This window comes from Acartia tonsa, chromosome 3 (genome assembly GCF_053477335.1).
Source record: "Acartia tonsa isolate MP-2025a chromosome 3, ASM5347733v1, whole genome shotgun sequence".
Lineage (NCBI taxonomy): Eukaryota > Metazoa > Arthropoda > Copepoda > Calanoida > Acartiidae > Acartia > Acartia tonsa.
The window spans coordinates 9,158,572-9,174,375 of NC_137262.1; the positions used below are offsets into that span (position 1 = coordinate 9,158,572).

A 15,804-nucleotide genomic window follows, 5' to 3' on the forward strand; every position below is an offset into this window, starting at 1 on the left:
AGTGTACTATATCAATAAATTATGGCCTAAACGTTAATTTGTTTAAGAAGATGTACTTTAAAAGGAAAATGTATCAGAATTTCCAACATTTGTATTAAGAGAGAATATAAGTACATAGCATATTATAAACAATAATTTTTGGATTATTATAATTGTCAATAATCTTTCTATCATGAACCCTGTTATTTATATTAGGGGTCTTGCCTAATCATTAAAGGAAGCCGCTTTAACTACTGAAAGACTGCCACAAATAGGCCCAATAACTCAAAAATAAAGCCTCCAGCTTTGATATCAAAAAAGTTTTAGGCATCTTAAAATGACATTTTAGGGAGGCAAAAGACCTCATCTCAGAATTTTCAATATAAAATTACACCATCTAGAAGCAAATTTATAAACTCATTTTGTGCTTCAAATTTGGGTTGTTGGGTCTACTTGTGGCAGTTTTTGGCAGTATGAGCGGTGTATTTCCTGCTCGCTTCCTTTAATTATGAAAAGAGATAATAGGTTTTTATCTTTAAAGTATGACAGACATTATAGTAATACCAAAATACAAGATATTATTCAACTTTTATAAAAATAAATGAACTGGTTGTCTGTTAAGTGTGAGAGCAGAAATAACAGCCTGCAGGGAGAGGATATTGAAGTTACCAGGCAGTTCCTGGCCACACATTCGAAAGTTATTAACAGGTAAGGCTATTTTATGCATGTATTGCCAATAAATAAATGAACATGACATATTCGATGGAAAGCTTAAGCGATTTAAATGAAAAACAAATGTAGGTAAAACATTCTGAAAATGAAAGAAAATTTTACAAAAAAAATCTACTTCTATATTTTGACAATTTTTAGGACTTTCAAACAAAAGTATTTGTTTTTCAAATTGAAAATGTATTCAAGAACAAAATATGAAAAATATTTTAATTTCTTTTAATAAAAAAGACATTACTTTTTTATTCGTTTTAACCATTAGAAAATAACTTCATGTATGTGTAAATAATCATTAAAAGATAAACTTTCAAAGGTATTACAATGTCTAAAGAACAAACATTAACTTAAACTGATGGGGAAATTGAAAAGACTTATTTTATTAAGATAAGACTTATCATATAATTGTATTAAAATGAATTCCATTATAATCTAAAGATAGAAGGTAATAAAGTTAATGGAATATGTTTTTACGGATCTACTGCAGTTCATGGTAAAATATTGCTGGTAACGAACATTGCTATAAATTTATTAATTTTAAAGGCTGCTAGCTGCCAAACGGCTGAACGTAGTGATCATACCCGCACTCTGTTTTAAGCAGCATAAGAAGGCCTACAAATAATCTGGAATAACCATAAATCAATAATGCATAATTATCTCGCAGTGCAGGAAAATGCGCGAAAAAGACCTATTTTGCGCGGTTTTTCTTCAGTGAAGCTTTCCCTGTGCATCATTGAATCTTGGCTATTCCAGATTATTTGAGGGCCTTCTTATGCCGCTAAAAATGGTGTGCGGGCATGATCTGTACGTTCAGCTGTTTGGCAGCTAGCAGCCTTTAAAATTCATAAATTCATAGCAATGTTCGTTACCAGCAATATTTTACCGTGAACTGCAGTAGATCCGTTTTTACTTTATATATTTTCTATTTTAAACATAACAAGGACGACACCATCCATAAGAACCCCAACCATAAGCAAATCTTAATGAAACTTAATATGTAGAATGTGAACTTTTTTAATCCCTGAAAATTTCAGTTGTTTATCTTGAAAAGCAACCGAGAAAATCAAGTTTCTACAAAAACCAGACGAACAGACGGACATTTCGAAGTATAGAGTAGCTTCGCTACTTATAATGGTATGAATCTATTTTCTTGTTACCCAGCGGGTGAAAGTAAAGGTCAAAATGGTAATACAAATATTTTTTTCTTTTTATATTTTGCAGAATTATTCTCTATTACTTTTATATGAAAGTAAAAGGATGTCTGTATGTTTGTGTCGTTAACCGCTAAACTGATTGTTTTTTCTGTTTAAACTAAAATTTGGGAGGCCTATAATTACGTTGCTGCTAGTTATTGAATAAATGGTAAAATGTTACCTTTTGGGTAGAGCACTTATAAACCTACCTTTTTTTTTAAAAAATTCTTAAAACCAATACAAAATTAGATTTGTGTCCTACGGTACTCTGCAGAAACTATCCCAAACATTTATTTTTATGATATTTTTAATAGCGAAGCTACTCTATAATTTGTAATGTCCGTCTGAAACGTTCTGGGGGAAACGTGATTTTCTCGGCTCCTTTTCAAGATAGAGGACTGTGTTTTTAGGGGACTAAAGAAGTTTACATTTTTTTGTGATTTGCTGATTGGTTGGGGTGCTAGATCGATTCCTAGGTTTTTAAGTTTTCATGATTTTCAGAACTCCTATTAAAGATAGACGACTGGAATTTTCAGGGTTTAAATAAGTTCACATTCTACATATATTCACAGAGTTTCACAAATCTGAATATTGGTTGAGGTGCTAGATCGATTCCTAGATATTCACGTTATAAAGTTTAAAAGGCTTCGTGTTTCATGTTTTTGTATGACACTTCTCTATAGTTCATTTTTTCTGAATGTTCATCCAGCTCGCTACTTATGGATGTTGTCATCCTTGTTCAATGTTCAGTCTAAAATTAAGGACCAAAGAATCTATGGCATTTTTAAATTGGATATTTTCAAAATATATCTCAACAGAATATGTTAAACTGCCATAAAATGAATAAATCTGTAACAAAATAAGATTAAAAGCTAAATAAATACAGAATGCCAAATTTCCACTTAAAAGTTTTGAGTATCATTTATTCTAAATGGATTTGTAGAATTGTATAAATCCATCATCTATATCCTACTAGCAGCTGGTTGGGTAGAGCACTTATAAACCTACCTTTTTTTTTTTAAATTCTTAAAACCAATACAAAATTAGATTTGTGTCCTACGGTACTCTGCAGAAACTATCCCAAACATTTATTTTTATGATATTTTTAATAGCGAAGCTACTCTATAATTTGTAATGTCCGTCTGAAACGTTCTGGGGGAAACGTGATTTTCTCGGCTCCTTTTCAAGATAGAGGACTGTGTTTTTAGGGGATTAAAGAAGTTTACATTTTTTTGTGATTTGCTGATTGGTTGGGGTGCTAGATCGATTCCTAGGTTTTTAAGTTTTCATGATTTTCAGAACTCCTATTAAAGATAGACGACTGGAATTTTCAGGGTTTAAATAAGTTCACATTCTACATATATTCACAGAGTTTCACAAATCTGAATATTGGTTGAGGTGCTAGATCGATTCCTAGATATTCACGTTATAAAGTTTAAAAGGCTTCGTGTTTCATGTTTTTGTATGACACTTCTCTATAGTTCATTTTTTCTGAATGTTCATCCAGCTCGCTACTTATGGATGTTGTCATCCTTGTTCAATGTTCAGTCTAAAATTAAGGACCAAAGAATCTATGGCATTTTTAAATTGGATATTTTCAAAATATATCTCAACAGAATATGTTAAACTGCCATAAAATGAATAAATCTGTAACAAAATAAGATTAAAAGCTAAATAAATACAGAATGCCAAATTTCCACTTAAAAGTTTTGAGTATCATTTATTCTAAATGGATTTGTAGAATTGTATAAATCCATCATCTATATCCTACTAGCAGCTGGTTGGACGGATTAATGGAAATATTATTAATTGGATCATACATCTGATTTTCATGTTATCTAATAAAGTGAAACCTCACAACGGGCTAAAATAACGATTCCCTTTCACCCTCTTTACCCTATTATCTCCCCTCCGACTGGGTGGACGAACTAACGGATGAAAGTGTTCCACGTTGGAAAGCGAAATTTACCACATTTTTCTCCTGTCATAATATCCACATATATACTAAATCCATTGCTGGATTAAAGGTTTAGAAAACACAAAAAACTATTCAAAATAGAAAATAGACAGATAACAGTTTAATTGACATTAGCGGCTGCACCCTTAGCATTAAGGCATTTAAATGGATAGGGAAGGAAAGAAGATAACTTAAAATCGCCCCAAGACTTAAATAAAAAAATTTAACAGCTAAAAAACATCCCGGGACCGATTAGAAGCTTTCCTAAAATGGAGAAATGGTTAAAAAGTTAAGCTAAAAACAACAAAACATTCGGGTATAGTCAATTTCATGGCAACTTCCCCTTAAGGGGCGTTTCTTCGTATTTTCACAGTGGCTTTTCTTCTATTTCTAGCCCCTGCAGGGGGGCTCAAACAATGCGGGGCCAATTGTCTAACCCTGCGGGTCAATCACCCAACCTACTATAACCTAACCTAAAATAATCTATCAAAAGCCATTTTGAAAATACGACGAATCGCCCCTAAAGAGTCGTTGCCACGAAAGGGGCTATGCCCAAACATTCTTCTTTATTTAAAAGTAAAACAATTTCCTCTAACTTTTAAGATAATCTTAAAATATATTTAGATTATAGTAAGGATATTTCAATAGTAGTTAAAGTGTTCACGAAGCTGGGAAAAAGTTGATATATGTCACTGATTAATGTTTTTTAAGAGTACTATTTTGAGAATTAAGTCTTAATTACTTCCCATTTAAAAATAAATCAAACTTTAAAAAAACGAATTTATTCCCTTGAAAACATTGATGTATTTTGTGTTTTATTATACATATCTTAAAACCTATCAAAATCGACAAATAACAATCTTTTTGTTAAGGTTTACTTGCAAATTTAGAGTAGAATAAATTCTTTTGTTACATACATATCAAACTAACCAAAAAGGTTTATAATTTCTTTTTACGGGGAGATTAAACGATTTTTATCGATAATCGAAAAGATATTACCAAATATGGATATAAGGTCAGCTGATTTATAGTTGTCGATTGTAACATAGCATCCTCATCCTATCTCAATATTTACTACTTGCTAAAAAAGCTTCAAACTTCCATAAAAAATTAAAATTTTAAAAATTAAAATTTTTAATGTATAATGTATAAATTGTTTTGGAGGGTGGTGGTATTCTCCTCCAAAATAGTTATAAACATTTCAAGAACTTATGACGAGCTACCCTGTAAAGGAGAACCATACTGGTTCAGCTGTTAGCAAGATCCTTTAGAACAGACAAACATACAGACATCCTGTTACATTATTATAACAATTTATATTTAGGATGTGTGTATTACTTAAATATAATTTATTAACTTAAACAGAAAGAGGGCTACTTATAGTAGATATTCAAAATAAGCTTTAAAACACAAAATAATTTATAAGTTTTAGGTCATGGAAAGGAAACAAGTTTGCAGGTTTTGTTGTATTTGTATTCTTTCCATGAACCAAAGTTTTTATTATAAGCGTTTTCTAAGATAGGCATTTGTTGAGTATAACCCCTCTCTCTCTCTCTCTCTCTCTCTCTCTCTCTCTCTCTCTCTCTCTCTCTCTCTCTCTCTCTCTCTCTCTCTCTCTCTCTCTCTCTCTCTCTCTCCCTCTCTCTCTGTTTTTCTTTCTCACACATTCAGATTTTTACCTGGGGGGTCAGTTGTTAAATAAATATTATTTAATGTATAAAAAGAAACCAAATCTAAATTTATATTTTTCTAATATTCAAAGGGATATAAAAGGGCAGAAAAATAGCTTAAAACCAACAACGACTTTTTTGATAAAAATAAAATAGCCTAAAACCTTTCCCAAAAACTATAAAAAGCTTCACTGTAAAAGTGAACCATATCGTTTCAGCAGTCCCTTCTCTACAGATAAAAAAAGCTTACAACTTTATAAATTAGGATATTGTTAAATCTTTTCATTTAAAACTAACCCTTCTGTACGTAATTGTATGCAGGGAGGAAATGGATATTTGGCTTTTTATTACATTAGTTCCCAAAGTTAATGACATTTTGTTAGTTGGCTAATTAACTTTAGGGACTTTCATAGAATTTTAATTGGTTGGTTTATTACTTTGAGTGTCCAAATGTTTAAACCACCAAATATTGTTTACAAAATGGGTAAATTTGTGTATATTTTCATTGTGAATATCCATTAATTTATCGGCCATTGTCTGATGCCTCTAGCTCCCTGGTTATTTAGGTAGTAAGTGGGTTCGTGGGTGGGGCGTTAAGTGTGTGTGTGTGTGTTTTTACTACGATAGTGTGTGTGTGCGTGTGTGTGTTAGTGCTACACTACGATAGTGTGTGTGTGCGTGTGTGTGTTAGTGCTACACTACGATAGTGTGTGTGTGGCAAGATAGGTAAGGTATGTGTGTGTGTGTGTGTGTATTTAATTAAATTCAACACATTACGAGATTATTTTACGATGATAAAATGCTTTTTTTTATGTAAATACTATAGAAAGACTGCTATATTTTATGCTGTAAATGTATAGCAAATATAATAGATCTTTGGTTTTTAAACATTTTAATTCTTAAATATCATGCTTTCTACAGATTTAATCTATTTTTCTTTTGTCACTATACCTGCATAAACAAAGCGGTATTTGGTTAATGATTTTTTAAAATAAACCAAACTTTTTCATTACATTTTAGAGAAAGTTCAAAGATAAATATTAAAAGAGATATATTACAAAAATATTTTCTAAGTATCAATTTTTTTGTTTTTATCTGCAAGCGAAGAAATAACTTATTTTCTCTTAGTTTAATTGATGCTCAGATTTTAACATTATTTTCATGTGGAAACACTCTCCGCATTTTAAACTGACTTTTTTCTAACTTAACTGAACTTTTAAGGCATAATTCTTTGAAAATTACTTAAAATATAAAAAAAGGTAAACGAAAATGCATTTTGAAAAATTAAATTCGCGATCACTTTAAATATCTTTAAAACAAAGTATGTTTGAGTTGTATATTTCAAACGTTTTATCATTTGTCCCCTTTTTGCGAGGCACTTTTACCAGCTTCAATGTACAATGGTATGCTGCAATTGTATTCAATAAAGTAAAAACAACTTGAGAAATATTCATCATATCTTTAATTGATATTGAGTTTTAAATTAAATACTCCATTGAGATTGGTTTAGAATTTTTTACAGCAAAAACCACAATCTTGCAATTCTTGTGTTAAAAATAATTTTCTGTTGTATTTTAGGGGAGATTCATTTAAGAGGAAAAACCATTCCTTTGGACAGAAAAAGAAAAATGCGGTTGGAAAACAAGGTGACAAACTATTTATGGAGAGCCAAAAACAAGGACAATTTTATTCAATGTTAGCAAAGCTTAGCTTGATTTCCAAACCTTTTATAAAAGTAACAGGATGTCTGTGTGTGTGTACAAAAGGATCTCGCTAATCGCTGAACCGATATGGTTCTCCCTTATTATGTAGGTCCTGGGAAAGTTTATAACTATTTTGGGGATGTACCCCACACTCGCCCTTAGAAAAAAAATACCACGACAAAATGTTCCTTTCTTTTTAAAACAAAAATTGAAAGTGGGGAGGGGGGTTAATTCCTCCTCCCATCCCCCCATTACCTCAAGCTCCCATACAGGCCTCTAGAGGCTTATCCGCTGGTAGTACATAAGTAGATAATTTGGCGTTAAGTTCAGTCATAACTTTTTTTACATTTTAAACACGAAAGAATTGTCTGATGGTAATGAAACATAATAGTTTATTGTTTGATTTCTGACATGTTTTATAGCAAAGCTACTCTATAAGTCTAGCTAAAAAAGGTTTATTTGAATCTACGCTTTTTTATACATTTAGCGACAGCGACCTTAGCATCTAGAGAAGGAATTTAAGAATTATATGCCTAAAACCAACATAAGACTCAAATTTAAAAATAAAATAGCATAAAACAATCCCAGGACCAATGTGAAGGATCTATAGAGTTCAATTTTAATTTTAATGAAACATTTTTATTGTAGAGAAAATATTTGCTTACAATAATTTTAGGGAGTTTTATTTTGTTGACCTTTTCAATCATTAGATTCTAAAATTATTGGTCTGTTAGTTTGTGAGCTCTGCCTAACATGAATTTATCATCTTTGTTTCAATGTAACTTGTTTCTTAGTTTCCGTCCTTTTATCTTTTATGTAAAAGACAAAAAAGGTGTCAAATATCAACAAAAATGATACAATATTATTTATGAACATGACAGTACTTGTAGAGTTTACTTACAAAAGGTTGGAGCATGTGTTCAGGTAGCCATGTGTGATCTTTTAATGGGAACACTTTTTAGTCAGTCCAAGATCACAATTATGTATATAACTTACTCTGTTCGTCTGATTGTCCGTATTGCTAAGGTATAAATGAGATTTTCTCTACTATTGCATTGTAGTTGAAGGCATGTTTTATTTTCTTTTCAAAGAATTCTCTGATAAGATCAAGCACCTATTCTTAAAATCATGCTGTCAGTCCATTTTTGCTGTTCTTAATATTTTGATAAAAAAACTGCTTAATTGATAATAATGTTATCCTAGTTTAAAAGTTATTTTAGTTGCTTTTTATTTTTTTTATTTCTGTTGATAGTATTTGATCTTTTGGAATGGAAATAAACGTGAATGATGTGAAATTGATTTTATCTGTCACTTTTGCTCTTCAAAAGACAGGGATAATGTATTTGAAGAAAAAATAACATTTTTCGGGAAACTTTAATTTTTTTCTCTTTATTGTTCAATGATTGCATAATTCTGTTAATGTTATTGTTAATTACGACAATTTATCATTAAATAAAGTTCTCTTGGCTGACCCAATATCGACTTACAACGTTGCAAGGGGCGTTTCGTCGTATTTTCACAGTAGCTTTTAACCTGCTCCTGCGGGGAGAACTAACCCTGCTGGGTAATCATCTAACCTAAATTAACCCAACCTGAAATAACCTATCAAAAGCTATTGTAAAATTACGACGGAACGCCCCTTAAGATGCGTTATCACGAAAGGGACTATACCCTATTTCTTTAATTCTGGCTTAATGACCAAAAAAGAATTTTTAATGACTATTAAACTACATTATTTTCACAGAAAATATAAAATAATTCTAATTTGAGCAAATTATTTTCTTAAAATTAATAATTCCTTACATCCGTGGATTTTCTCCTCCTTGCCTGCCAATTTGTCTTTTTACTATCGAATACATCTCACTTTTTATATATTTTTCTATTTTACATTGGAACATTAATCTTTTCTTATAATAATGGTCAATGATTGATTTCTAATTATATCTAAATTTGAATAGAAATCTAAATAGAATCAAAAAGAATAAAATAGGCAATTTTGATCAGCTTATACCAATAACGAAATTAATTCTAGAAAAAAAATCACGAAACCTATAGATGATTTTCAGCTGTCGTTGGGAGGCAACATATAGTAAAATTGACGACGTCTCCATTTGCCCCACAAATATTATTTAAGATTTTTTCACTTGTTGGTTATACCTTAAACCTGAATTTTGACAACCTTTTTTTAGTAACTTTTGTAGAATGTCATATAGTTATTACTTCTTTCATCCGTTAAATGCTTTATTTTAATGCTTTATAGTCATTTGTATTGCCCTTAGCCCCCCCACCCGAAAAAAAAGTTTGCATTTCGGTCTGTTCGTATGACACACATTTTAGCTTTATAATTATGTTTATTGTTTTTAAGGGTGACGGACTGGCTATAAACCGACTTATAGAGTAGCTTTGATATAAAAATAATAACTTCTTTTTATGCAACTGTTTATTTTTACCGCGAAATTCCAGCGGACAGACAAGATAATTAAATTAAAAACATTCTTTGATCATACCCTAAAAAAAATATTAAATCAGATAAAATTGCATGGCAGTTTTTTTAGTCTTTGAAAAAGAGATTAAATTTCGTTTTTTTTTCTCATTTGACTGTACACATTAAAAATAGGTCGAAATATCATATACCTTCAAACTTTAGAATTTGTTTAGAGATTTCTTCGTAGATTTTTATCTTTTTGCCAATTAGATGATATAATTTATTATATATAAAGAAAGCAATATATTGCAAGCTTTAATTTTCTTTCTCACTTCATAAGCTTATATCTTTTCAAAGTGCAGATACTCCTTAACTTATTTTGTCTTATCTTATTTTTGTTATAGATATGCGAAGGCCTCCAGAAAACACGGATGACCCATCTTTAAAAACGTACAGGTATGAGAGAGAGAGAGAGTGTGTGTGGGAGAGAGAGAGAGAGAGAGAGAGAGAGAGAGAGAGAGAGAGAGAGAGAGAGAGAGAGAGAGAGAGAGAGAGAGAGAGAGAGAGAGAGAGAGAGAGAGAGAGAGAGAGAGAGAGAGAGAGAGAGAGAGAGAGAGAGAGAGAGAGAGAGAGAGAGAGAGAGAGAGAGAGAGAGAGAGAGGTGACATTAGACTATATATGATACATTCCCCCAAACTTTTATTGTTTTGATATTGGTTAGCTTGCTTTTTATTCAAAGCCAAATTTTCTAATTATTTTTATATAGTCCCAGTTTTATTCTTATATTATTTTCAGAGTGGCTTTCCTTGGGGCTTCGTCCGTTGGTAAAACATCCATAATTGACCAGGTAAAAATTCTTTCAAAAATAATGATATCCATGCAAAGCATTGTGGGGGGGTGGTGTTTTAGTTACTTTAAATATACTATGGTTATTTTTTCTTCTTTAAATTAAATTAAAAGAATAGAATGAACATGGGCTATATGTAACTCTGCCCACAGGGCTGGGACCCTGTCACGATTTTGTATCGGGTCTTTGAAATCAGCTAATAGCTTCGGAAATATAAACACAGCTGAGTCCCTACATAAGAACTTAAAGCAATTGCTAGCAGGACGAAAAGGGTCTCTATCACTTGGGGCAGGTTGTCTGGATAATACAAATATACTAATATTTTATTTTTGGAAATTTTGTTATGACTAACTTTTTTTCACATAATTAATTATTTTTAATTTTTAGTTTATGAGTTCTGAGCACACAGATGTTTATGAGAGGAATGATCAAGAAGATCAGGGAGATATTGATATTGAAATTAGGTAAACTATGAGCTCTGAGCACACAGATGTTTATGAGAGGAATGATGAAGAAGATCAGGGAGATATTGATATTGAAATTAGGTAAACTATGAGCTCTGAGCACATAGATGTTTATGAGAGGAATGATCAAGAAGATGAGGGAGATATTGATATTGAAATTAGGTAAACTATGAGCTCTGAGCACACAGATGTTTATGAGAGGAATGATGAAGAAGATCAGGGAGATATTGATATTGAAATTAGGTAAACTATGAGCTCTGAGCACACAGATGTTTATGAGAGGAATGATTAAGAAGATCAGGGAGATATTGATATTGAAATTAGGTAAACTATGAGCTCTGAGCACATAGATGTTTATGAGAGGAATGATCAAGAAGATGAGGGAGATATTGATATTGAAATTAGGTAAACTATGAGTTCTGAGCACACAGATGTTTATGAGAGGAATGATCAAGAAGATCAGGGAGATATTGATATTGAAATTAGGTAAACTATGAGTTCTGAGCACACAGATGTTTATGAGAGGAATGATCAAGAGGATCAGGGGGATATTGATATTGAAATTAGGTAAACTATGAGCCCTGAGCACACAGATTTTTATGAGAGAAATGATCAAGAAGATCAGGGAGATATTGATATTGAAATTAGGTAAACTATGAGTTCTGAGCACACAGATGTTTATGAGAGGAATAATAAGGAAGATCAGGGAGATATTGATATTGAAATTAGGAAAACTATGAGCTCTGAGCACACAGATGTTTATGAGAGGAATAATAAGGAAGATCAGGGAGATATTGATATTGAAATTAGGTAAACTATGAGTTCTGAGCACACAGATGTTTATGAGAGGAATGATGAAGAAGATCAGGGAGATATTGATATTGAAATTAGGTAAACTATGAGTTCTGAGCACACAGATGTTTATGAGAGGAATGATGAAGAAGATCAGGGAGATATTGATATTGAAATTAGGTAAACTATGAGCTCTGAGCACACAGATGTTTATGAGAGGAATGATGAAGAAGATCAGGGAGATATTGATATTGAAATTAGGTAAACTATGAGCTCTGAGCACACAGATGTTTATGAGAGGAATGATGAAGAAGATCAGGGAGATATTGATATTGAAATTAGGTAAACTATGAGCTCTGAGCACACAGATGTTTATGAGAGGAATGATTAAGAAGATCAGGGAGATATTGATATTGAAATTAGGTAAACTATGAGTTCTGAGCACACAGATGTTTATGAAAGGAATGATCAAGAAGATCAGGGAGATATTGATATTGAAATTAGGTAAACTATGAGTTCTGAGCACACAGATGTTTATGAGAGGAATGATCAAGAAGATCAGGGAGATATTGATATTGAAATTAGGTAAACTATGAGCTCTGAGCACACAGATGTTTATGAGAGGAATGATGAAGAAGATCAGGGAGATATTGATATTGAAATTAGGTAAACACTTGTGGAATGGTTTCGCCTCCCAGGGGCGCAAGTGGGGAACACCACCTGTGTGGCAAAGAGAACCAGGAGGCCGGAGAGGCAAGTTTGGGATGGTACTCCGCGAGGAAGAAAACTCAGGCGCCTCTTTTTTAGGCAGCAGAGGGGGGAGGGACCAGCCACCCCTGTCCTCTCTATAAAAATCTATTGGCGAAGGCCCAACCGGGCTGGCAAGGAGAAGGAGTTGGTGTCGTGTAGAAGTAGGCGGGCGTACATATTGTCCAGACTCTGGTCAATACACCCAAACCCAGGACCGGGGATAAGAAATAAAACAGAGGAGGGGAAAAAAGCAAGACGTGAAAGAAGATACGAGAAAAGGAGAAGGAAAAGAGAACAGAGAGAAGGCACAGACAATAATGGACAGAAAAGAAAATACACAATAGTTACCTGGAACGTACAGAGAATGTCACTTCGAGACAGACAGAAAAGAAAGGCAAGAAGAGTAGCAGAATACACAACAAGACAGAAGTGGGACGCAGTTCTACTTAGCGAGATCAAAGCAGACAGACCTGGTGTAACGTGGCTGGGGGAAGGAGAGGATTTAACAGCTATTGTTCACTCAGAGAGAGCTGGAATATTACTGAGAGGAGACCTACTCAAAGGATGGAACAAAGAAGGACAGAAAAGTAAAGTGTCAGAGAGATCAGTATCAGTAAAAACTAGAGGATTAGCTCTAACTGCAACATATCTACCAGTTTGGAAAGGAAACAATGAGGAGGAGATTGAAAATACCAAAGATAAACTTACAGAACACTTAGGATGGGCGAAGAAAGAAGAAATAGTAATTTTGGGCAAAGATTTTAATGCACACATTGGCAGCAATAATGAAATACCTGGAATAATTGGAAAATATGGCCTTAGAGAATCAAATGAAAAAGGAACACAACTAGCCCAATGGTGCGAAGAAAATAACTTGGCTTTTTTGAACAGTTTTTACAACCACAAAAAACGTGGCACCTGGTTTAATAGAATGAATGGGCAATGGTACAAGTTAGATGGTTTTATGATGCAGAAGGAGAGAAGACACAGACATGTAAGGAAAATAAACACTGTTGGAGAGATGACAATTTCAGACCACAAACCTAAGAAATTGATCATAGAAATAAAGAAATGGCACTGGGACACAGAACAGAAAAAGAGAATCCCAAAATTCAGATGGGAGAGATTAAGGAACCAAGAGACAGCAGAACAGTTCAAAATCAAGGTTAATGAGCTGTTTGAAGAGAATGTAGACAGAGAGAGAGGAGAAAATGACACAGGTTGGACACAGATTGTAAACACTTCAATAGCTGCAGCAAAGGAAGTATGTGGAGAAGAGGAAAAGAGAGTGGAGAACCCATGGATGGTTGGAAAAGAGGACAGATTACAAGAACTGAGCAGCAGAGTCAATGGAGCAGTGAGCAGGAGAAACGAGGTCAGAGAAAGAGTAAATGAAGGAGCAGAACTTGACAGAGCCAGAGACGAACTAAAGTCAGCCAGAAAGGAGATGAAAAGAGAACTTAAAACATGGGAGAGACAGTGGTGGGAAGACATCATTAGTAAGTGCAAAGAAGCTGGAGAGAAAGGAGAATATGGCACAGTATACAAGACATTGAGAGAGCTTGGTAAAAGAGACTGGAAAGGTCCGGAACAATCAACAAAAATAACAACAGCTGAATTCAAAACACACTTTGAGAAAGTATCAAAAGACAGATTCGAGAATACACCTGAAGAGATAGAACAAGTTGTTGAGGAAGTCATAGAAATTAGCCAGACTGAAAGAGCCAGAGAATGGAGGGAGATACTTGATGCAGTACCCGACAGAGAAGAGATAGTCACACAGATGAAAAAGATGCGAGAGTCAGCACCAGGAGGAGACGGAGTAAGACTAATTTATCTAATGAAAGGAGAAGAACGAATGATAGACAAGATTGTGGAAACAGTACAGTACATGTTCATGAATGGTCAAGAAAACTGGGAAACAGACTTAAAGACTGGACTTGTGATACCGTTACATAAGAAAGGAGACAGAGATGATCCAAACAAATATAGAGGTGTGGTCCTATTAGCAATGGCTAGCAGGATTGTGGCCCGTATCATGGCTGAACGGATTATAATTTGGTCAGAAAAGATGGAACTGTTGGACGATGATCAGTGTGGTTTTAGAAAAGGTCGGTCAACCTGCGACGTGACACAAATGATGGTGAGAATGAGAGAGGACACTGTTGACTTGAGACGCAGAATGGAGGAGAATGATACACCGATAGACAGAGAAGAAGAACCTGTAGCTAAACTTCTGGATTTAAGAAAGGCATATCCCAGAGTCAACAGGCCAGCACTCTGGGGAATACTCCAGAAGTATGGAATCGGACCTAGAGCATTGAGAGTCCTCAAAGATCTTCATGAGGCAACGATGTACAGAGTCAGAGGGAGAGAAGGAGAGAGTGAAGCTTGGGTACCTGAAAGAGGTCTCCGGGAAGGCTGCCCATCTTCACCTGGTCTCTTTAACATATATCATCAGGCAGTTATGAGATCAGCAGGAAAGGCGAGAAAGAGAAAAGCAGAGGAGTTAGACATGGAACCAGGTATAGCTTTCAAATGGGTGCCAGGATCTTCCTTTCCTGGAACCAGCACCTGGGAGAAACATAATTCAGAGGCTAAAAGGATAAGAGTAGACCAAGGACTGTTTGCGGACGATACCACAGTGATTGGGAAAAGAAGAGAACTGACAGTTGGATTAGTTGAAGTAAAGAATGAGATGGACAGATTTGAGGAGAGGAATAATGAAGACAAGGAGGAGGAGTTGATATTCGGAACAGATGACGGAGACAAGATAAGGGTTCTAGGAAGCTACCTAGGCCCAGCAGAGGATGTTAGACAGAGGATAAAGAGAGCAGGAGCAGCATGGAGCAAAGTGAAGGCCTGACTGAAAGGTTCCAAGCTGTCCAAAAGAACACAGGCACGTGTTGTGGAGGCCTGTGCAGAGAGTACCATGCTCTTTGATTGCCAAGCAAGGACATGGCAGGTAAGAGAAGTTAAAAAACTACAGAGTACTATGGACAGAATGTACAGACATGTCTGGAGTAGGAAACACAAACAACCACTCAGACAAATGCAAGAAGAAAACAAGAACATGCAGGATGTAAGGAACGAACTAGGAGTAAAGTCAGTCAGGTACAAGATAGAGAAGAGATGCCTTGAGAGAATTGGTCATGTCATGAGGATGGAAGACGAGAGAAAAGTGAAAGCAGTGACACTTGGATGGATGGAAGACCTTGAAAATGCGCCCAAGATGAAAGGAAAGAAAAGAAAGACAGTACTGTACTGGAAGAAACTATTGAGAGAAGGAGGAATAGAC

General features: G+C 34.1%; 1 protein-coding gene across 4 annotated transcripts in view; it reads left to right on the forward strand.

Moving 5' to 3' along the window:
• Nucleotides 1-15,804, forward strand: part of LOC145313244 (GTP-binding protein REM 1-like) — a 52,468-nt gene that overhangs the window by 15,682 nt on the left and 20,982 nt on the right. For all 4 annotated transcript variants that reach the window (XM_080152556.1, XM_080152558.1, XM_080152557.1 and 1 more), the window contains exons 5-9: nucleotides 602-687; nucleotides 7,104-7,171; nucleotides 10,058-10,109; nucleotides 10,449-10,500; nucleotides 10,888-10,964. In XM_080152556.1, the coding sequence (XP_080008682.1) occupies nucleotides 602-687; nucleotides 7,104-7,171; nucleotides 10,058-10,109; nucleotides 10,449-10,500; nucleotides 10,888-10,964 (335 nt within the window). The remainder of the gene's footprint in view (nucleotides 1-601; nucleotides 688-7,103; nucleotides 7,172-10,057; nucleotides 10,110-10,448; nucleotides 10,501-10,887; nucleotides 10,965-15,804) is intronic.